At 41.0% G+C, this 23798-nt stretch overlaps 1 protein-coding gene across 4 annotated transcripts in view; it reads left to right on the forward strand.

Annotated features, from left to right (window-relative positions):
- CCDC91 (coiled-coil domain containing 91) overlaps positions 1-23798 on the forward strand; it is a 118043-nt gene that overhangs the window by 63929 nt on the left and 30316 nt on the right. For all 4 annotated transcript variants that reach the window (XM_087969541.1, XM_026679277.2, XM_087969543.1 and 1 more), the window contains 4 exons: positions 200-307; positions 13625-13717; positions 14955-15023; positions 17997-18173. In XM_087969541.1, the coding sequence (XP_087825667.1) occupies positions 200-307; positions 13625-13717; positions 14955-15023; positions 17997-18173 (447 nt within the window). The remainder of the gene's footprint in view (positions 1-199; positions 308-13624; positions 13718-14954; positions 15024-17996; positions 18174-23798) is intronic.

A 23798-nucleotide genomic window follows, 5' to 3' on the forward strand; every position in this document is an offset into this window, starting at 1 on the left:
CACCCTGGTTGCAGACTTCAATTAGACTCATTTAAGATTCCCTCTTTAAAAAAAAAAAATGCCTTCTGTTTAATCTCTGGATGTCCTTTAATAGGCAGCTGTATTCATTCTCGCTTCTCTCGTTCTACAGAATTGTGGAAACCGGGAGGGAGGAAATTCACCAGCCTGGGCTGATTGTCTTCTCTTTGCTTTGCTCCAGGCCCTGCTGAAGGTGCTCGTGGAGGAGCGGGAAAAGGCCTTGGAGAAGCAGTATGTCTCTGCAGTTGAGAAACAGGCGCAGAAGTGTGAAGAGCTGCTCAATGCTCAGGTAATCACCTCCTTTTCACGGCGCCGTAATCCTTTTGCGGGGTGGAGTCTGGAAAACTGAATGGAGCTGGGTGTTTCCTGGCTAGAGGCCTTTCCTGTTGCCAGTGCGGAGCTCAGTGCTCAGGTAAGGCCCCAGTTTATTTACAAAAGAGCTCCTTCCAAAGTCAGAACAAAAGCTTTTTGCCTTCGGGGTGACCTGATCCTTTGCTAAGGTAGGACAACCTACAGATCCATCGACCTTTTTACCTCTTTAGCTTGAAGGGTCCACCTGTATTTTTCTTCGGTTCAGTGAAACCATTATAAATAGGAGTCAGCTGCCACATGTCTGAATTTTGATCGCATGACCATGAGGATACTGCAGCGGCCTTCGTTTTACTTGTATCCAGGTAGTCCTCAACTTGCAACAGTTTATGGAGGCAGGATGAGAAGCAATGGATGGAAAGTAATCAAGGAGAGAAGCAACTTAGAACTTAGGAGAAATTTCCTGACAGTTAGAATAATCAATTGGTGGAATAACTTGCCTCCAGAAGTTGTGGATGCTCCAACACTGGAAGATTTTAAGAAGAGATTGGATCACCGTTTATCTGAAATGGTATAGGGTTTCCTGCCTAAGCAAGGGGTTGGACTAGAAGACCTCCAATGTCCCTTCCAACTCTGTTATTCTGGTATTATTTAGTGACCATTCAAAGTTGCAATGGCACTGAAAAAAGTGACTTAATGTTGTGGTTAGCCGGCAGTAGGTGCAGACGGCTGAGGAGAGCGAGGACTCAGATGAAGACCCAGGACCATTAGGGAGGGGACTGCTGCCTTCAGAGATTGTGGGGGCTGGCAGCAGTGATGAGGAGGTTCCCGAGGAGACTGTGCCAAGTGCGCATGCGCGCAGGACTGCTCGTAGGAAAGAGCAGTTACAAAAGCACAGGCAACTCGGGAGTAAGGCTGCAAGATAATGGCCCCTCCTTCAAGAAGATAAAAGCCAGCTGTGAAACTAGCCTTCTTTGCAGAAGGCAAAAACGTTTTGAAACTCCAGCCTCGTGGACATTCCGGTATCCTGAGTTTGTATTTGAAGTTTCTTATTTTGCAAATTATTTCTTGTCTGTGATTCTTGGCAGCCTCGCACAGTTTTGGCAAGGTTTGTGCTTATCAAAGTTAATTAGTTTGCAGCAGCCTTTTAACCGGGGATTTGTAAGACTCATTAAAAGGTTTCTGTTCCCTTTGGTTATTGTTTATCTTATTAGAAAAGGGTTTGGGTCAGAACACTTAATGACAATTTTTTACAATTACTACTGTTGTAACATTCCCATGGCCACGTGATCAAAATTCAGATGCTTGCTGACTGATTTATAATTATGACGGGGTCCCAGGGTCTTGTAATCCCGTTTTGCCACCTTCTGACGAACAAAGTCGATGGGAAAGCCATGTTCCCTTAACAATCGTGTTACTAACCTAACGACGTCAGTGATTCATTTAACGGTGGAAAGGACGGTTGCAAAATGGGCCAAAATTCACTTAGCAAATGTCTCACTTTAGCAAGACGTTTTGGGATCAATTGTGGTTGTAAATCGAAGACTACCTATACTGCTGAATCCTGTAGGCCTCAAGGATTAGCAGGATTGTACAGGAAAAATATCCATGGTAAGAATTCGGGAACACATCTGGAGTCCAAGTAAAGGGTGCATCCAGTCTTGCATCCAGGCTGAATGGCTTGGTAGATGAATGCAAACAACTTGAATTGCAACGAGAAGCAAACAGCAATGAGTACAGCTCAGGGGTGGGATTCAACTGGTGTTACTACCGGTTCTGTGACTATGTTTTGCGTGCATGTGTGTAAAAAAACCTTAAGCTGTGTCGCCCGGAGAGCTGAAAAACGCAGCACGCAGGTGCGCAGCATTCGAAAAGCCTCTTTTTCTCTACTTTTTCACCCTCAGCTGTGCCGCGCAAAGCAGCTGAGGTTGAAAAAGCAGGAAATAAAGGACAGGTAAGAGCCCAGATGGGCAGGTGGGCCAAACAGCAGCAAACACAGAACCAGTTCGGTGTCTGCTGCTCTTCAGAGGTACCGGTTCTATAAAACCGGGCCGAACCGGTAGCATCCCACCCCTGGTGCATCCAGTCTTGCATCTGGTCTGAATGGCTTAGTAGATGAATGCAAACACCATGAATTGCAACGAGAAGCAAACAGCAATGAGTACAGCTGCTGTAGAATATATGCAGAATTTTGTCCCAAAGTCCATGGGAATGCTCTTCCTGTTAAAAGGGAAGGTTGCCTAAGGCACAGGTGTAACTAATCCACAGGTGAACTACTCAACCTCTTTTTCATCTTCCTAAAAGGTCACATGTAAAAATGTTGATGGACCAAAGCCATGATGGGCAGTGGAATCAGTATCATTGGGTATAGGATGTCCCATGGCTGGATGCCCATGGCTTATGGAAGATTACAAGTTGGAATGAAGAGTAAATAAATGAAAAGGATGGATGGATGGATGGATGGATGGATGGATGGATGGATGGATGGATGGATAATGAAGAGGATGGATGGATGGAGAATGGAAGGGAAGGTGGGAGGAGGGAGGGAGGGAAGGAAGGAAGGAAGATTATATGTCTATGTGATGAAGAGAAAAGGGGAGAATGTAACGTTGAAGAGTAAATAAATGAAGAGTATAGATGGATATGGATGGATGGATGGATAAGGGAAGGGGAGGAGGGAGGGAAGAAAGGAAGGAAGGTTATATGTATGCAATGAAGAGAAAAGGGGAGAATGTAACATTGAATGAAGAGTAAATAAATGAAGAGGAGGGATGGATGGGGGAAACAAAGGGAAGGGAAAGGAAAGAGATGGAGGAGGAAGGAAGGAAAGAAGGAAGGAAGGAAGGTTGGTTATATGTCTGTGCAATGAAGAGAGAAAGGGGAGAATGTAACATTGAATGAAGACAGTCTGAACTTCTAGAGTAGGGTTGATGAATACATGCAGGGGCATGCAAGGGGAAGGTTAATTACATAAATTCAAAGGGCTAAATGTAAGTGAGAAAGTATGAACTGAGGTCTTCTGTGAAGTAGAAATTCATAGATAGGTGGTAGCCGCAGTTACATTTCTTGTGAATGGTAATAATGACAGAACCACAGATGTGTTTGGGGAAAATGTGTGCAGTGTTCTAAATGACTACCCTCCAGGTTGGAAAACATTAGTGAGATGAATGGATGGGTGGGAATCAGTAATGTGGTTATTTGGAGACTTAAAAAAGATTGGGAACAAATGATTGTTTAGTGACTATCTGTTTATCCAAAAGTATCTTTGTTTCAGAGATGGTTTAGACGTAAATTGGTGTGTATGGCCACATAGTGTCAGACACAACAAATCAGGAAGCAAGGCTGTTCAAATGAGTATAAGTTTATTCCATGTTAGCTCTCTACAAAAATCTGATCTACTAATGTTCGATTCAAATTGGCGGTAGACAAGGGTCAACGCAATTCAAGCTGATCTCTTGTGGGCGCGAAGGAACTTGAGACTGATTGCGCTAAATCAGAGGTCTTCAAACTTGACAGCTTTAAGACTTGTGGACTTCAACTCCCAGAATTCCTCCTCCAGTCATGTTAGCTCAGGAATTCTGGGAGTTGAAGTCCACAAGTCTTAAACTTGCCAAGTTTGAAGATCTTTGCGCTAAACGATTGAGAAAACTAGTGAAGGATATAAAGATTATGAGAGGTTCTGAATGTGGGACCTAACCATGTTTTAGTAGCATCAAGAGGGGATCTTAAGAGAAAAGAGGGCATGGAAAAAAAGGAAAGAGGCCAAACAAACTAGAATGAAAACAAAAGAACGTTAAGAAGTGTGTGTGTGTGTGTGTGTCCTGTTTGAAAGGATATGAGAAGACAGGTTAGTTTTGGATAGAAGTCATGGAAGGTGGGTATCGAAATTGCAGGGATCAGAGCGAAGAAAATTGTATTACTGCGCCAGGGAGTTATGTTGAATTATGCAAATGCTAATGGAAAATATGTGGAATGAAGGGGAAGAGGCCATGGATGAAAAAAGAAAATTAGACTTAAGAAAATGATTGCTGCAAATCGTGAGGATGAGAGGAAGGTATCTTACAATGTTTGAACAGGAAAAATAAGATATTTCCTAGGAAAATTGGCAAAGGGGTTACGAGAAAAAAAAATATTGAAAGAGGCAAAGAAAATGCAGTCTTTTTTAATGGAGATTTTTTTAAAAAAAATTGGAGGTAGATGAAAAGAGCTCTAAACAAGGAGCTGTCAGCAGAGTTATTAGAATTAAAAATGAAAGTAATGACTGAAATGAACGAATAATGAAAAGGGGCACTTTGGAGATTGATGAATAATAAGGATGTGCTGAACATAGAAGTGACAGGTCTACTTGTGAATGTTTGTGTCAAGGAAGAATTGATGAAAATGCCTATAAGGGCCGTGAGAATTTTGAAAAAAAGGATAACTCTGCAAGAGTACAAATTGTTTTATGAAACACTTGACAATTGGAAGCATACTACAGGTGGTCCTCAATGTACAACCATTCATTTTGTGACTGAAGTTACGATGGTTTGTCTTTATGGCTGTTCTGATTTAGGCTTCCCAAAATCATGAAGCAGACTCCTCGTCCCGATAAAACCCCTTTTATTTAGGTTAAAATGAATTCCTCTCCAGCAAAGTCTCGGCCAACAGTTTCACAACCACAGACCTTTATCAGGCTTGGAGAGTTGTCAGGCTGATATCTTCCAAACACCATGCCGTAGCAGCAATTACTTGGCAACAAGTCAGGAACAGATCTTCACCCTAATGAATTGAACTAATTGTCTCCTGCAAAAACCACTTCGCTTTTGCTCCTCTTTATTCCTTATGGGAGGGGCCATTCACCGTCCATCTGTGCCTTTACTTCAGAGTTGACCCCTGTTCTCTAATTGTTCCCTTCTCCTGACAGCTCTGTGCATGTGCACACTGGAAACAGGCTCCAGCTGTTCTTCTGCCCCACTGATCTCCAACTCCAAAGGTAGCTGATAACTTTCAGACAGCCCTGGCCCCATCTCTGCCTCTGATGCAGAGCCCTCATCTGAGCCTTCCCCAGACTCCAGGACTGGCCCATGTTCCTCCGCAACCTCCTCACTGTCCGAGTATGCTGCCAGCTCCACTGGCAGCTGTCGAGCCACAACGCTTACTAACTTAACAACTGCAGTAATGCCCTTAATCATTGTGACAAGGAAGGTTGTCGAATGGGGCAAAACTCAGTTAACAACTGTCTGGCTTAGCAGCAGAAATTTTGGGCTCCATTGTGGTCGTAAGTCGAGATTGATTCGTACTCGTTTCTCTAAAGGGAAGTGTACCAAGAATAGATTACTTAAGTATATGTGGGCAAATTGTATTGAAAGGCATCAGTTTTGACATTCTGAAGAGCTGTGAAGTCTTGGCTGTTCACCCAGCTTTGGGCTTGGATGGAAATGAACCAGCAAACACAGAATTGGTGAGATGCTGGAGTGGAATACATGATATTTTGTGTGGTTTTGTGGGTTCATATTTATTCTGTTCTTATGAAACAGGGTTGTGAATATCACAGGCTATGATTATCAGGCCTAATATAGGTGAGCGTACAAGTTTTATAAACAAATATAGAGAAATTAAGTGGGCTGGACGGATATGTCACAAATAAGTGATGAAAAATTGAAAATGATAATAAAAATAATTCCATCTTAGAAAAGAGGGGAGGGGAATGGAATTGCAAGAAGGTTTTGGAACATTCCTAATTGAATCAGCTGAAGCTGCTGTGTCAGGAACTGAGTTGAATCTGTTCTGCCAAGAAATCTATTTTAGATGGACTTGTTCCTTAAGTGTCTGAAGATGCTCATCAGTCCAGTGGTGGGATTCAATTTTTTTTTACTACCAGTTCTGTGGGCATGGCTTGGTGGGCATGGCAGGGGAAGGATACTGCAAAATCCCCATTTCCTCCCTACCCCACTAACCTGCTTTGCAGCTCTGTTCTCCTGTGTAGGGCAACAAAAGAAGACCCAGCCGATTAGCTGGGACTCGGGCAGGGGTGGGATTCTACCAGTTCGCACCTATTCGCTAGAACTGGTTGTTAACATTCTAAGCACTTCGGAGAACCAGTTGTTAGAAGAAATTTCTGGCCTAATCCTGTAAGGAAGGCAGGAAGGAAACATTCTGGGGTTGCTTACAGAAACTGTCTCTCCGTTAACCCTTATTACATTCTTGGCAGAACTGGACTTCCTGTCTCAGGAACATCTCTGGAATTTTTTTCCCCTTCCTTTGCTGGTACTTTTCTTGCGTGGAGTGACCATTCAAAGTTACAATGGCACTGAAAAAAGTGACTTATGACCACTTTTCACACTTATGACTGTTGCAGCATCCCCGCAGTCATGAGAGGCCAGGCAAGGAGATGCATGCCTCAATATGAGTGATATTGAGTTGGCCATGCCCAGCCAATAATATGACCACCAAGCCATGTCCACCCAGTCACATGACCACCAAGCCACGCCCACCACCTAAGCCACGCCCACAGAACCGGTTGTTAAAAAATATTCAATCCCACCCCTGGATTCAAGAGGCAGAAAATAGATGAGGGTGGGGCCAGTCAGAGGTGGGATTTGCCGGTTCTCCGAACTACTCAAAATTTCCACTACTGGTTCTCCAGAATTGGTCAGAACCTGCTGAATACCACCTCTGCACCAGTCAGAGGTGGTATTCAGCTAGTTCAGATCGGTTCTGGAATACTGGTAGTGGAAATTTTGACCAGTTTGGAGAACCAGCAAATACCACCTCTGACTGGACCCACTCACCCCCCGCCCTTCCCAGTCCTATATTCCATTGATTTTTAGCTCAGCTGATTCACGAGGCAGAGCAGATTGCCACGCCTCAGCTGAGGTAAAAAAACAGCTCACCTCACCAAGGTCGATCTTTGAGTTCTGAGCGCACGCGCGAAGCGAACTTTTAGTGCTGCACATGTGCAGGAAGTGATCTTTGAGTGATCTTGAAGTGCATAGAACCGGTAGCATGGAATTTGGAATCCCACCACTGTCACCAGTGATGTATCTTTGAAATTGTCTTCAAAAGACAATTGTTTTGCTGAAAGGAAGAGACCAGATCTTACTGGCTCCCGGATTCATCATCAGCCAGTTGGCTCACAAAAATGGATGTCCCAAAAATGAAGTCTAAAATGTCAGAGGCTTATTATAATTCGACTTGCCCAGAGTTGGTTTGGATGTGGGGTTGAATTAAATTGAATTAGCTGAATGACAAATAGCAATGGGAGCGCAGACACTCAGAAAAATTAATTACGTTGAACAAGTCTGAGTGTAGATAATTAATTGATTGTGAGTCAGGGCGGAACTGTGATCTCACACCAGCAACCCCAGAAGAAAACTTAGGAATAGAAAATGCAGTCATTCTAAAAATGGGATTCCATTCTTCTACCCTTTAATCCTCAAGGAATTTTTTTTATTGAAGAACATTCATGACCAGTAAATCTTATTAAGAGTTGTTGCATGTTTTTGATGCAATGTTTTATTTAAAAGATCCTCTAAAAATGGGGTGGAAGACAAGACATAAAACCAGTCATAATCTTGTCTCATTTGTTGAAAATGTAAGCTTCCATGCTCTTAAAGACATCAGCGTAGGAGGGAATTTGTTTAATGGGGCAGTCCTAGCATGTTTGAACATTTGTTTAGTGGTAATTGACTGCAAAAAAACATCAAGGAATATAAATTTAGATGTCTAAGGCATCTGGAAGGCATTGATTTCTTGAATCCGAAATACTCTCCCCCGTGGAGTTAATTAATTCCCATCAAATATATCTGTAAAATACCCAGACATTTTTTAAGCTATTGAAAACATTATTGTTTTTCGTTTTCTTGCCCTTTGTTTGAGATAGAACAACAGAAACTTCGGGGAAAGAATAAATGCAATCCTCAACTACAAATTCATCGTATTATAGCGAATCTATAAAAAAAATTGTGCAACATACGTATGTCTACATGAAGCTCCCTTTTGCCAATTTTTTGCATACACGAAAACAAATTTATCCTTTTGCGTGTTTTATACCTTCTTGATTTGACTTTGTCAAATCTCTCTCTCTCTCTCTCTCTCTCTCTCTCTCTCTCTCTCTCTCTCTCTCTCTCTCTCTCTATATATATATATATATATATATATATATATATATATATATATATATATATATATAAAATTTATATTTCCCATCTTTATATTTTAAATTCTCCCCTCCATCACAGGAAATCTTTCTTCCCTAGCAAGGCCCTTTTGCCCAGTTTTATTTAAATCCAGAGCTACAAAACTCCACTTTTATCTGCTTGATCCTTTAGGCCAGGTTCTTCCTAAGTTTCTTTCTGGGACTGTTAAGCCACTGGGGTGGCTCTTTTGTCTGATTGCATCCTAGGCAGCATCTGTTCCTCTCTTAGCCCAAGATCACTGAGGCATTCCATTACCCCAGGGATGGGGAACCATGGCCCTTTTGTGGACTACAACTCCCAGAATTCCTTGCTGGCTCAGGAATTCTGGGAGTTGAAGTCCACAAAGTCATAAAGGGGCCATAGTTCCCCATTTCCGCATTACATCCATGTCTTCTTCACCTTTCTTCACCTTAGATGGCCCATGTTCCCATCAGCTGGCCTTGTGTTTTGGAGAGCTGCAGCTATGGGAAATAGCCAGCCAGATCTCAGCATGGGAGAAGGGAATAAGGAAAACCTTGATTTCCGGTGCATTGTGTCTCCCAGAATTCCTAAGCTAACGTGACTGGAGGAGGAATTCTGGAAGTCCACAGGTCTTAAAGCTGTCAAGTTGGAAGATTCCTGCACTTAACCAATCTGAATGGATGGAAAAACTGATTACATGTGCTACTTATGAGTAGATTGCCTGTAGATGTAGAATTTGTATGGAAAAGTACCAGTGAAATATAGGACTCATTTATACAAATTGCAGTACATTAGAAAAAGTACAATAGTTATACAAGTGGATTATTTATGCACACAAATATATACAGTATATCTGCATAATGTTTGCATTAAATCATTATGCTAGTTATACGTATATTATTTATACACACACATAGAAACAGTATATCTGCATAATGTTTGAATTAGCTAATTATAATAGCTATACAAGTGCATTATTTATCTGCACACATATATACAGAATATCTGCATGATGTTTGCATTAAATAATTATATGTAACATTATAAATGTTTACTATTGTAACAACATATTAAACTCTATTTTTAATTTTTTTCTGTTGTACTTTTTCACTTATGGTTAAGCACTTGTTACGTATGTTTTTGATTATGTATCTTTGTGTTTTCTTTTGTTTGTTTTTCCTTTGTCTGGTACTATTTTAAAAGTAATAAAGCATAAATAAATAAAAAACATATGCATTATACCAATGAGATTAAGGCATGGATGTGAAGTCATATTTAATATAGCCAGAAAAGTCCATTTTTAAAAACACTTCTTGCCTTCTTTGTAGTGAAGCCATGATTTTTGAAAAAAGATATCAAGCTAATCAGAATAGAGCTGGAAGGGACCTTGGAGGTCTTCTAGTCCAGCCCCCTGCTCAAGCAGGAGATCTATACCATTTCAGACAAATGGCTATCCAGTCTCTTCTTAAAAACCTCCAGGGATGAAGCACCCACAACTTCTGGTGGCAAGCTGTTCCACTGGTTAATTGTCCTCACTGTTAGGGAGTTTCTCCTCAATTCCAGGTTGCTTCTCTCCTTGATTAGTTTCTATCCTTTGTTTCTTGTGCTGCCCTCTGGTGCTTTGGAAAATAAATTGATCCCCCTCTTCTTTGTGGCAGCCTCTCAAATACTGATGTGATGACCTGGGCTGTGGCACAAAGGCAACACAGTCACATAAGTAAGAAGAGTCCCTTTAATACTTCCGACTTTAGCCCCAATGTCCAGGTTACCTTTGGCTGGAGAAAAAACTCTCCCAAGAACAGTCTTTAAGAGGAAATTCAGTCCGAAAACAAAGTACACACAAACTGTAAATAAAAATCCATACAAACCATGCTGCAGTAATTAACTTGACAGGGCAGGATAAGGAATTGCAGACTTGAAAGGCCAACAAAACACAGAGTTGGGAAGACGCCAGGAACCCAGATAAGCCTCGACAATAACAGATAACTCACGATTTGCTTCCAACAGTTTGCTGCGTGCAATTTCCCTTTTTAAACACTGTGTTCCCAGCCTGCAGCTAATGAAGGGAATCAGGGCCCTTTCCTCCCCATAAGTCACACAACTCACGTTGCTCCCTTCTCTGTTCCTCCCTACGTGCCCTAGGATGAGGTGGGGGTGGGCCTGGGTCTTCCTCTGAATTCCCTCTCCCCTGCTCTGCCCAGCTGAACTTTGCCCTTCCCCAGTTTCTTCCACAGCCACCAGAGCCACACTCCCACTTCCTGTTAGCTGTTTCAGCCTCCCCCTCCGAATCAGATTCTGACAGGGGCACGACAACTGGAATACTGCTATCATGCCTCTCCCCCTCCTTCTTTTCATTTCTGGTGTTTATTTGGAACTTAGTGCTTATAAACATAGATTGTAGAAGTTTGATGGATTAGATTTGAGTAACCTGTTCAAATGATTTTTTGTTTGGGGTGGTGGTGTTATTTTTCAGTAAATGGGTTCTCTGGAATAGTGTGACTTCACAACAGGGTCTCTGATTGCATTGTGATGATTCCTCAAATGCAGACTTCATTTTGAAGAAAAAAATGTACCTGCTTATGAACATGATTCAATCTATTTACATTATTTTCTTTGACTCACATTCCAGGAAATAAATTTTCCTTTTCTTTTTTTTTCCTTTTTCTTTTTAAAACAAGAATCAAGGAAAACCACAGGACTGTATTTATCTTTGACTCTACATCAAACATTTTCATCTTGGAGCAGTTGCTCGAAACAGCTAGCAGAAAAAAAAGTAACCTGTGTCTGAACTTTTGTTTTGGGTTTCTTTTTGTAACTTCTTTTTTTCTTTCCCATAGGCAAAAGTTGTTTCATCTTAATTTTCTTCCTTCTTGAACTAGGGTGTTTTGCTTCTCATCCAAGAAGCTTCTTCAGCTCTAAAAAAGCTTCTTGGAAAAAGCTTCTTGGATGAGAAGCAAAACATCGTCAAAGAAAAAAAAAGTCCAGCTGCCTCTTGAAAAAGCACTTTTGGGACATCAGATAAAGAAGCCATCATGTCTCCCAAGATGATCAGCAAAATACTAGGGATGTAAAAATATCTTATGGAGGGCTTTTATCCACTATGATTATCATCTCTTTGATAGTAACTGTATCGCACATGTTTCCCCAAACTGTATCACCTAGTACCGTGATAGCAAACCTATGGCATGCGAGCTGCAGGCAAACTTAACCTCACTGCGCATGCGCATGCCTCACAGCTGATTTTCGGCTGGTTTGAGGCCTTTTTCGGCTTCCCAGAGGCTTTAGCAAGGCTTCTGCAGGCTTTTCAGGTCGAAAACTAGGCCCTTTTCATCACTTCCTGTTTTTCCGGAAATACCAGAAATGATGAAACGGGCCTAGTTTTCCGCCTGAAAAGCCTGCAGAAGCCTTCCTAAAGGCTCTGGGAGGCGAAAAAGGCCTCAAACTGGTTGAAAATCAGCTGTGAGGCGCAGTGCAGGGGGCGGCGAGGTGGGTTTGGGATTGCGTGCACATGCATAGGGGTCATGGGGAGGGGCACATTGCCTTTTGGGTGCTGGCACGCGAGCACGAGCATGCAAGCGCGCACACAATTTTTGGCACAGGAGCCCAAAATGGTTAGCCATCACTGACCTAGTAGCTTGAATATTTCTTATGGTGGCAGTTACTTCAATTACCTAATGTTCTGCAGATAATTTCTTTGTCCTGAATCTTGCAGGCTGAATGTCTCAGGAAAAAGTAAAGGATCTCTGTACAAGAAATTGTCTAATAGATCTGTCCATAATTTGAAAATAATCAGTTTCAGACTTTTTTCTTCCTGCAGTATATAAACACTCCAACTGATCATATTGGATAAACTAGTTTAGTTTAGTTTAGTTTAGTTTAGTTTAGTTTAGTTTAGTTTAGTTTAGTTTAGTTTAGTTTAGTTTATTGTCGTTGCTCCTTGTACAATGAAATTAAATACCATCTTCAGTGTACATTATGACTATGAAAATAAACACAAACACACATCCTTCACATTCTGTACATTGAATTGAAAACCCCTGATATTGCATTAATATGGCACTATACAGTAGAATTCAAAAGAGCTACTGCCCTGGGATAGAAGCTGTTTTTCAGCCAATTTGTCCTTGTTTGTATTATTCTGTACCGTCTGCCAGATGGTAATATTTCAAAAAAAAAAAAAAAGGGTGCCCAGGATGAGATGGATCTTTAATAAGAATGTTTTGAACTTTCTTAAGGCAGCAGGAGCTATAAACTCTTCCAAAGACTCTTTCCAGCTAGCCAGCCCTTCTGTAACAGCTGCTGCAACAGAAGGTTTTTAGCAATGATCTAAGGTGCCTCCATATCTTTGCACGTTGTCCCTTCATCCGTTGTTGTTTTAAGGTTTATTCTGACTCATTTGGGGCCCGCAGAAGAATATGCAGCCATGGGGCTGTTTAGCGCCCTGAAACCGCTCCCCTCCTTTTGGAAATTTAAATCATTTTATTCCTGTTTTTTTAGTTATTTTTTTTAATAACTAAAGCTTTAAAGCTTTTTGTATAAAGCTTTTTTGTTTTTATTTGTGCACCATCCAGATTAACTTTCTGAAGAAGACGGGTGATTTCTAAATATAAATGATCAATACATTTCAAAATCTCTGTGTCTGTCCTCGGCCAAATTTCCCCAAAAGATTCTGTTTCAAAACTCCTTCCTTCTGCTGTTACCTAAATCATGATGGCCTTCTTAAGGATGGCAGGCAGTCTGAGAAACAGTTCCTTGAGGAAACTGTGCACATCAAGGACTCTGTGGTGCTTTTCAAGTTTATTCTATGTAATAGACAAAGACATCTCAGATCAAGCCACAATGACTTGAAGCACTTCCTGTTGTCATCAGCCTGATGATACCATGACATAACATGTTATTGTCACTTCCCCCACTGCCATCCCAGCAGATATCCATGAATAAAACCTTTGAATAAACTTTGAAGATCACAAGGGTTGGTTTTACTTGTTATCTGCTTTTATATAAATGTAATCTCTCTTCCCTTCCCTTCCTTTCCCTTCCCACCCCTTCCCTTCCAACTTCTTCCTTTCCCTCCCCTCCCCACCTCTTCCCTTCCCACCTCTTCCCTTCCCTTCCCATTTCCCTCTCCCTTCCCTTCCTTCCTGCCTTCTTTCCTTTAGCATCAAAGGCTGCTTGATATGTTGGAAGAAGAGCGGAAAACCTTGGAAGAAAAAAACAAAGAATCCTTGTTGCTACAGTCACAGGAATACAAGGTACTTGTCCATATCTAAGGGCTGCAGCTCTTATACTATTTTTTTTTTTTAAAAAAGAGATGTCATTGAGAACCAGGAAGAATCTTTCAGAGGTTAAACTATATTTTCTTTCACAAGGGCGCAACATCTAAGCAGAAGGTCTTGAGACGTGAGGAGGGTTCAAGGACAAAAGTAGATTTCCTTAAATTGGGTTTATCTAAGACAGAGGAAGGGAACTCCGGCCCTTTTATGACCTGTGGACTTCAACTCCCAGAATTCCTGAGCCAGCAAGGAATTCTGGGAGTTGAAGTCCACAAAGGGGCCATGGTTCCCCACCCCTGATCTATGAGAAGAAATAGACCTGCAGTTGTAACAGTTAATATGGTGCAATTTATTTCCACCATTAAGAAGTTTTTGCACCTTTATATTTCATTCCCTTTTTCCTTCATTTTGGTTTTCTTTTTAAGAACAGAGTTTGTATATCCATCCCTGCAGGATAATCTCACCTTGTCAATCATAATTTACTTAAATAATCTTTAATTAATATTAATTATTTTTAGGCTGCCTTTCAGGGCAAAGAGCCTCCTAAAAATTGCTTACATATCTAGAATTGGGGTAAAAAGTGAATAAGCGTTACCGCGAACATATTTATTGTGGTCTCGCCTCACTTCTTGTCGACCTGAAAATAATATTCTGTGGCTGGACACCTGGTTGTATTATTCATCCATATAAAATTGTGAAACGGAATCCAGAATATTTTCTAGAGGAACATTTTCTAGTTCTGGCTTGTCAAGGGAAGGGAACAAACTTCATTTTCCTACTCTGATTCATCACTGAACTACAAATGAGTCCCATCTCTCTCTTTCTCACTTCAGCTGACTTCAGATTTGAACATCATTAGATACAGACTCCAAATTCTGTTCCAGCAGCTGGCTGGCCAGCTGTGGTCTTTCCAGATAGTATAATCTGGAAGGAATTGGAGTGCCGTCTTAAGAAGGCTTAGATGTTCTAGAAAGAAAAAAGCGAACTAAAATTCTTTTGGAAGATGAAATATTTGTGAGAGAAACGAGGTGATGAACGAATGATGAAATGGGTGTCGCAACACTGACTCTGACTCTTTTGTGGTTGTGGTGTTGGGTCCCGTGATGTTACAAGGCTCTTTTCATCCTTCTGACAAAGCCCCTGGCTTCTGTGGACACCCATGCTTTGGAAGGTATTTTTATAGGCTATAATGCTTTCTACTGTGCTCTGTTTCCAGGACATGTTGGAAAAATGCATGGAGAATGAAAGGGAACGTAATGAGGAGGCTTTGACTACAGCTGCACAGGTATCTTAGTATGCAAACATTGTCCCTAGGGGAACCTTTTGAAGCTCCCTTTGATGTTGCTGCTTCAAGGAGGAGAAGATGGAACTGCACCAAGTAAATACCTGGAATCTGGAGTTCTTTTAATGAGAGGAATTTTTTATTGTTCTCCTGGGTTTGTGTTCTTCTTGATACCCATTCTCAAACCATATTAGAACTAAAAGCAGCCCAAAAAAAGCCAATTCAATCCTAAATTGCAGAGGGATACAATCGAGATCAAGTGAGGTACTTATACACTCTATAAAATCTTAGTAAGACCACACCTAGAGTACTACATCCAGTTTTGGTCACCACACTATTAAAAAGATGTTGAGACTCTAGAAAAAGTGCAGAGAAGAGCAACCAGGATGATTAGGGGACTGGAGGATAAAACATATGAAGAACGGTTACAAGAACTGGGCTTGGCTAGTCTAGTGAAGAGAAGGACCAGGGGAGACATGATAGCAGTCTTCCAATATTTGAGGGGCTGCCACAGAGAGGAGGGGATCAAGCTATTTTCTAAAGCACCTGAAGGCCAGACAAGGAATAATGGATGGAAACTGAACAAAGAGAGATTTAACCTGGAAATAAGGAGAAACTTTCTGACAGTGAGAACAATCAAGCCATGGCACAGAAGTTGCCTTCGGAAGTTGTGGGAGCTTCATCGCTGGAAGCTTTCAAGAAGAGACTGGACTGCCATCTGTCAAAAATAGTGAAGGATTTCCTGCTTGGTGTGGGATTGGACTAGATGACCTACAAGATCCCTTCCAACTCTGTTAATCTGTTAAAAGATAAATGCTAGAAGCAAGCGAAAACTTCTTCTGTTTCCCTTCATTCATTCTAATAAGCACTGAGGATTTTAGATGGGGGGGCAGGAGTTCCACTCTGAAAAGCTTTACATGGTAGATAATTTTGAGAAGAAAGTATTTTGAGCAACCAATTCAGGTTGAGAATAGAATATAGAATTTAGACTAAAGTAGAATAGATGGGAGGGGAGAGGAGAGGAGAATTCTTGATTGGCCAAGTGTCATTGGACACATATAAGTCTCAGTGTACATACAAACAACAAAGTGATCAATCATAAACAGTAAAATACAACCATAAATCATAATATACAAACAACAAAGTGATATAATCATAAGATACCAATATGAAAAGGTAATAGGAAGCATGAAAAGGATAATAGCAATACAGCCCTACTACATGGATAAATATCCTTAGATATAAGACAGTGCTGTGGGAATTAGGGATTTAGCAGAGGGATGGCATGGCAGAAAAACTTTGTGTCTATATTTATTATATATACATAGAATAGAATAGAATAGAATAGAATAGAATAGAATAGAATAGAATAGAATAGAACAGAACTGAACTGAACTGAACTGAACTGAACTGAATTGAATTGAATTCTTTATTGGCCAAGTGTGATTGGACACACAAGGAATTTGTCTTCGGTGCATAGACTCTCTAATTTTTTCTAAAAGAAAAGATACATTCGTCAAGAGTCAAGAATCATCAGGTACAACACTTAATGATAGTCATAGGTACAAATAGGGAATCAAATCACAAGGAAACAGTCTATATAAATCGTAAGGATACAAGCAACAAAGTTACAGTCATACAGTCACAAGTGGGAGGGGATAGGTGATACGGAATGATGAGAAGGTTAATAGTAATAGTAGTGCAGACTTTGTAAAATATTGTAGTCACAACATAAGCCTAAGATTGAAAATCAGGCTTGTCAGATGCTCCATCTTTTCTATCCTGCTCTATGGAGTGGAGAGTTGGTCTCTGACAGAAATCCACTTGAAAAAACTAGAAGCATTTGAAATGTGGATTTACAGATGGCTGTTAACGTATAAACTGGGTTGACAAAGTCAAAAATGAGAAAGTGATTAGCCGCCTGGGAAAGCCAGGGGAAACCATCAAAACCATAAAAAAGCGAAAGTTAGAATATGATGTTCTAACCAGAGAAATACAGCCTACTTCACTTAATCCTCCAAGGAAAGATTGAAGGCAAACAAAGTCCAGGCCTAAGAAGAACATTCATGTCTTCAAAATCTAAGGGACCGGTTTGGACAAAACTCAGCAGCACTTTCTGTTGATAAAAATAGGATTGCCAACATGATCGCCAACATCCAATGACGGATATGGCACAAGAAGAAGATAATATAGTATTAATTATATTATTAATATAATATATAATTATATATATTAATTTATAAATATAAATGTAATTCACAAATATATGTTACATAATATATATTGTTTTATATTATAATTAATTAATATATATATATATATATATATATATATATATATATATATATATATATATATATATATATATATATAATGTTTATTATCTTTTGTCATTAAATTTTACTTCCTGATCCTGGGGTAACTCTCCAGCCATGCCTCCTGTCTGCCTTTGGCATCCTTTCTCCTTTTATATAGGTGAGGACACAAGATGAGGGAAAACAGACCCCTTCTTATCTTGGCCTTACTGCATAATGCCCAGTAGCAGTGCTGAAAATAATATTTCCTGTCTCTGCCCTGTTATTTTGTGGCCAGGAAGAAAAGACTATCATACTGTACAAACAGAGAATATAGTTTTTATAGCCCAGTAAGTGGAACTAATCTTTGGCTGATGTTCATAATTCGTTCAATTGGTTTTTAAAGCAGAAATGTTCAGTATAAAGACCCTGTTCAGAGAACGTCTGAAAAAGTGTTTCAAAGACAGAGGGAAACTGGAAATCCAATGTTATTGAGAACAATGTTTTCAGTTTCTAAAATTACCCCAGTCTTCCGAATGAGCTTAAATAAACTTGAGGGCCTTTTCTCAAAAACAACCTTCAACATTTTAGGGATTATAGGCAACGTTTTGGGTACTGACCTAAACTGCTGAAATGCTCACATTTTAGATTCACCTTTGTACTCTTGTTATTGGATGTGCAGGTGGAAAAAGAGGACTTGCAGGCTGCCATCCTAGCAGCAGTAACAGCCGAAAGGGAAAACATGAAAAAACTGCATGACCAAGAAAAAGAATTATGGCAGGCAGAGAGAAACAAAGATCGCGAGAAGATTGCTGTAACAGTAGAAGAAGCAGTGGAACGGCAAAAACAGAGCTCAGAAGTTAGTGAATTTTATGTTCTGGGTTATGACTCACTGTAGATCGTATGTAGTGTTTCATGTTTGTTCAAATTCATGTGCAGAGGTAGGGAGGAACATAGATGGGCAAGTAAGTCTCAGAGCTGTTTGGTGCTCCTGAGCCATCCTTGTAGCTGGTTCTGTGTGGTGCCAAGACATTGAGAGAAGATTGATATCTTGGGTGCTTTGGGGTTTTTGGCAGTGTGCTACGTTTCTCTGGTGCTGGAGACTGTTGGATTGGATCCATGTCAGGGTGGACAGATAATGCCCTGGTTCCTATGGTTTGCTTAGGGCAGGGGTGTCAAACTCAATTTCACTGAGGACCGCATCAGGGTTGTGTTTGACCTCGGGAGGCCGGGGTAGGCATGGGCATGGTGGGTGTGGCCACCTTGACATCACTCGTATTGGGGGCACCTGTGGTGGCCAAGTGCTAAGGCAGGACTTCCCTCAGACCCTCACTCACTCATTATAATCTTCCTCCCTTCCCTCCTACTTTCTACTTCCTTTCCCTTTTTCCTCCCTGGCTCTCTTCCCATCTTCCCTACTTTTTCTTTCCCTTTCTCCTTTCCTGCCCCTTCTTGCATGCTCAAATGGAAAAGGGGAAACGTTTCTCCTTTTGTTTTGTTTTTAGTTTGTTTTGCTAGCCCTCTGCCTGTGAAAATGGAGCTGGGGGGAGGGCACGATGACCTCCTGCAGCCCTCCGCCAGTGAAAACGGAGCTTGGGAGGGTGTGTGTGGGGCGCTCACACAGTTCTCTCAAGCTCCGTTTTTTTGGATTTTTTTATTTATTTATTTCATTTATATTGCTGCCTATTCGCCCATGGCGACTCGAGGCGGCTTACACAATGTGAAACCAAATTTAAAACCAAAAATAAAAATAAAAAACAATAAAAACTAATGAAAAGAATCAAATAAATTAATAAAGTACAACAGAACAAAATCTGGAAAAAAATAAAAAAAAATAAAAAAATCACCCCCCAACTCCCACCCCATCGCCCGGATGACAGCAGATCACACTAGCCATTTGATGGGCTCCATCCCGCTCTGGGTTCCTCAGGCCTGCTGGCAGAACCAGGTCTTCAGTGCCTTCCGGAAGAGTATTAGAGCGGGGGCCATTGTAATCTCTGAGGGGAATGATATTCCATAGAGAGGGAGCCACCACAGAGAAGGCCCTTCTTCTGAGTCCCACCAGGTGTATCTCCCTTAGGGATGGGACCTGCAGCATTCCCTACCTCCCTGCTCTGATGGGTCAGGTAGATGTGACCGGCAACAGATGTTCCCTCAGGTAACCCGGTCCCAAGCCATGAAGGGCTTTAAAGGTGACAACCAGCACCTTGAATTACACCTTGAATTTTGCTGGCAGAGGGCTGCAGGAGACCATCGTGGCCAAAAACAGGGCCCCTTTTCGCTGGCAGAGGCACTGTGGGCTGGTCCTTCACTGTTTCCAGGGTGGCCCCGCAGGCCAGATCTAACCACCCCATGGGCCCTGGCTTAGGGGGTTGAAGGAGTGATATATGGACTGTGGAACATACAGACCAATGTATAGGCTACCTAAGGCTCTGCTAGACTTGTGGCCGGAAATATTTGCCACACGTATAGATGTCTTGGTATTGAGAGGCTGTAAGATAAACCAAGATCTATATATAGGGATCTTCAAACTTTACAGCTTTAAGACTTGTGGACTTCAATTTCCAGAATTCCTTCTCCAGCCATGTTAGTTCAAGAATTCTGGGAGTTGAAGTCCACAAATCTTAAACTTGCCAAGTTTGAAGACCCTTGGACTAGATTGAGGGGGTTCCTTGATGCTCTCTGAGCTTGGTTGTTTTCTTGCAGATGTTTCATTACCCAAGCTAGGTAACACCTTCAGTGCTAGTGGGGTTTATTTACAAACTGATAGCAAGCCCTACTCCCTTACTAGCACTGATGATGTTGCTACCTAGTTTAGTAATGAAATGTCTGCAAGAAAACAACCAAGCTCGGAGAATACCAAGGAGCCCTCATTTCAACCCTAAGCTACAAATATTCCACTTTATCAGATCTAGATTTTCTGCAAAGTCTTGTGTTCATTGCTACATTTTGCTTGGAATAGGATTAGCAATATAGAATCCGAGAATATAGTTTGGTAGCAAGCCAGCTGTTCTAAATTCTTAGAACAACAGTAATAATAAAAGGATATTTCTTCTGCAATGAAAGAGCTTGAATCTCTACTGGGTGATTACCAATTGTTTATTTTATTTATTCATCAAATTTATACGGCCGCCCCTCTCATGGAAAGTGATTTTAATCCAAGGTTCCATAAGCTTGGTATAAAAGAGTAATTTGTCATGTTAGGAGATAGCCTCTTCATTTCACGTGGAAGATAAAGAGCTTAGTTCAAATAGTTGTTGAAAAGTGATTGAAATCCTTCATTATGAAGGTTTGGGCTCATACTGTCAACACTGCTGAAAGTGAGCAGACCTTCTAATATTTGAAACCCTTTGAGCTTGGATGTCAACAACTCTTAGAAAGACTCCATTAATCCATGACGGATTTTTTTTAACAGTGGGGGAGAATGAAGACACTGAGAAGAGGCTGATTGAAATCCCTCTTTTGTAATTAATTGTTTATCCTGAATCACAAATCGTTTATCATGAAGTAAAATACTTTGGTTTGGAATAGAGCAAACAGAATCTCCTGCAGAAGAAGAAGGAGGAGAACTAGTGCAAAATAGCGTCCCCATTCCCGGGCCTAAAAGCAATTAAGAAAACTGTTATTTAAAGCTTTTGAGAGATTGAGAAGGACCTGGAAATTGGATTACTTCATGTCATCTGTAATAGCAGTCAGCTTGGTCTCGGTTTTATACCCAGGCCTGAATTGGGAAGAGTCTGGCAATCTGTTTTAAGGAGATCTCTGTGCAGCCACCTATCTGTACCTTCAGTGGTGGGACGCAAACCTTTTTACTTACCAGTTCTATGGATGCGCGCGTGGATGCCTAATGTGTGCTTCGTGCACACGTGTAGAGTTCTAAAATGGGCAATTTTAAGCTTGAAAACTTACCTTACCATCAGTGCTGGTGAGTAAAACGGCTGATGCACGGCAAATCAGTTGAGCTACAAACAAAGGAAATATAGGAAGGAAAGGACAGGGGCGAGTGGACAGGGCAACTGCTGACCGGCACTACCGGATCGCTAGAACCGGTGCGAATCGGCAACATACCACCACTGCCTACCTTCATTCAAAAGAAAAGGCGTTGAGGCTGTTCCACTACCTCTTTCAAGAAAAGAAGAACCACCTGCTCACCTTAAGAATACTTTTCCCATCTATTTGATCTAGGCTCCTATCACCTGTCTCAGACTTTCACCAACCAGGAAGGGCAGAGATCCAACTCTCAGGAAACCAAGGTGGAATCACCTGGAACCCTCTCTGTATGTCAGGATCAACAGATCCAAACTCACTTGCTACAATGAAACATACTTGTTATTGGTAGCCAACGGTTGCTGTTAAAAAGTTGGACATTTGCAACGGCAAACATATAAAATCATATCAACGCTTAAAACTTCTGCATCAACTTTTCCCTATTGAAACAAAAAAAACAAACATCCACCTTACTTTCTCTAAAGATATAATAATCCCTTTTATCTCCCCTCTGTTTCGAAGTATTTCTAGCAGGACTATCAGATTCTGTAGTTTTTCTCACCATAAACATGTATACATCCGAACTAGATTGTGTTGTTTCTCTGTGTCTTATTATATGTGGGTATTTATTTATTTGTTTGTTTGTTTATTTATTTATTTATTTATCTAGTCATGTTTATGTAGTGAAAAATTAGAGGTGTGCGCAACAAAATTTAATTTTTAATGTATGCCAGAGTGTACATTCAAACTGACAAAGCTATTCTATTCTATTCTATTCTATTCTATTCTATTCTATTCTATTCTATTCTATTCTATTCTATTCTATTCTAATAATTTGCTAGCTATTTTATGAAACTGAAAATAACTTTTGGGAGAAATAAAGACAACAAAGATGAATTATATTAGATTGCCACAGGGCAGAGCAGGGCAGAGGATAGGGTAGGGCAGGATAAGATAGAATAGGGCTGGAAGGGACCTTGGAGGTCTTCTAGTCCAGCCCCCTGCTCAAGCAAGAGAACCTATACCAGTGATGGCTAACCTTTTCGTCGTCGCATGCCAAAAGTGTGCATGCGCGCGTGCCTGCACCCATAATGCAGTGCGTGAGTGACCTCCCCCTCCGCCTGTACATGTGCATGCGACACCCCCTGCGCACACGCACCACGCGCACCACGCACGTGCGGCAGATACCCGACAATCAGCTGACTGTTGGGAGGCGCATGCACATGTGCAGTGCATCTCTTCTGCGTGCCACTTCTGGCATGCGTACCGTAGGTTTGCCATCACAGACCTATACCATTTTAGGTAATTGACTGTCTAGTAGTCTCTTCTTGAAAACCTCCAGTGATGGAGATGAAAGGGTAAGATTTTGGAGAGCGGGATCTGCAGCAGCAGAACAGTTTAAGTAAATCCCAAAGTCTGTTTGTTTCTTGTGCTGCAATTACCATTTTGAAACATATGTTATCCAGGTGGCTCAGAGGCAAATGATGAAATGAAGCCGACCTTATTCGAAGGAAAGCCTTTGATAGTCTCCTGAGTGTCTCTGGAATGCAATAAAGTTGAAAGAAAACTTCACTTCCTAAAATAAGACGCGTCCTGATTGCAACAATATGATGGCCTTTCCCTCTACTGTTTCATGATTTTTATACCAGATACAGAAAAAAAAATGGCCCGTTTCCTGCTGTGCAGTCAGGATGGGTGATGTTCTACTGTTTTGATTCTATTTTTAGCGCCTTGCTTAAGATTCCACACGGACCTTTCAAATGCAAAGGCCAATATTTGGCACTGTTGGAATAAATCATTTTGTGTGGATTCTTCCTTCAACTGGATTGTTTTTAATTCAAACCATTTGTTGCTCTGCTCCTTGGAAAGGATACAGTGGAGCACCCAAGAACTATAATTCCCCCTTTCTTATTGTTTGTATATATTCAATGTTTACTCCATCTGTACGGTATAAAATTACATAAGATGCAGATGTTTTAAAACCATCTACATCCTAATTCAGCAAGAAAAACAATACTCCCTAAAAAAAGAAAGTAAATTGGCAGTTATTCTTAGACCGGGTGCAATTTCTCAGAAAATATAAACTGGGATTGTTTTTATAACTTACTTTTTGAAGAGGAAGGATCTATAAGCGCTCCCAAGTAATACATCCAAATGTAAGCAGATGGGGGAAATGAACGAAGAAAGCAACAAATTGAAAGTATCTAAAAAGTACAGGTTGTCCTCAAGTTACGATTGCAATTGAGCCCAAAATGTGTGTTGCTAAGCGAAACAGTTGTTAAGTGAATCTCGTCCCATTTTGCAACCTTTCTTGCGATCGTTGTTAAGTGAATCACTGCAGTTGTTCATTTAATAACATGATTGTTAAGTGACTTCCTCTTTGATTTAGCTCATCAGAAGATTGCTGTCATGCCCCAGTTGGAATCTGATTTTGAGGGAGAGGTGGAACAGCTGACAGGGAGTGGGAGTGTGGCTCTGGTGGCTGTGGAGGAAACTG

This window comes from Notechis scutatus, chromosome 6 (genome assembly GCF_049901735.1).
Source record: "Notechis scutatus isolate UNSWTSFEM ecotype Mainland chromosome 6, rNotScu1.2, whole genome shotgun sequence".
NCBI lineage: Eukaryota > Metazoa > Chordata > Lepidosauria > Squamata > Elapidae > Notechis > Notechis scutatus.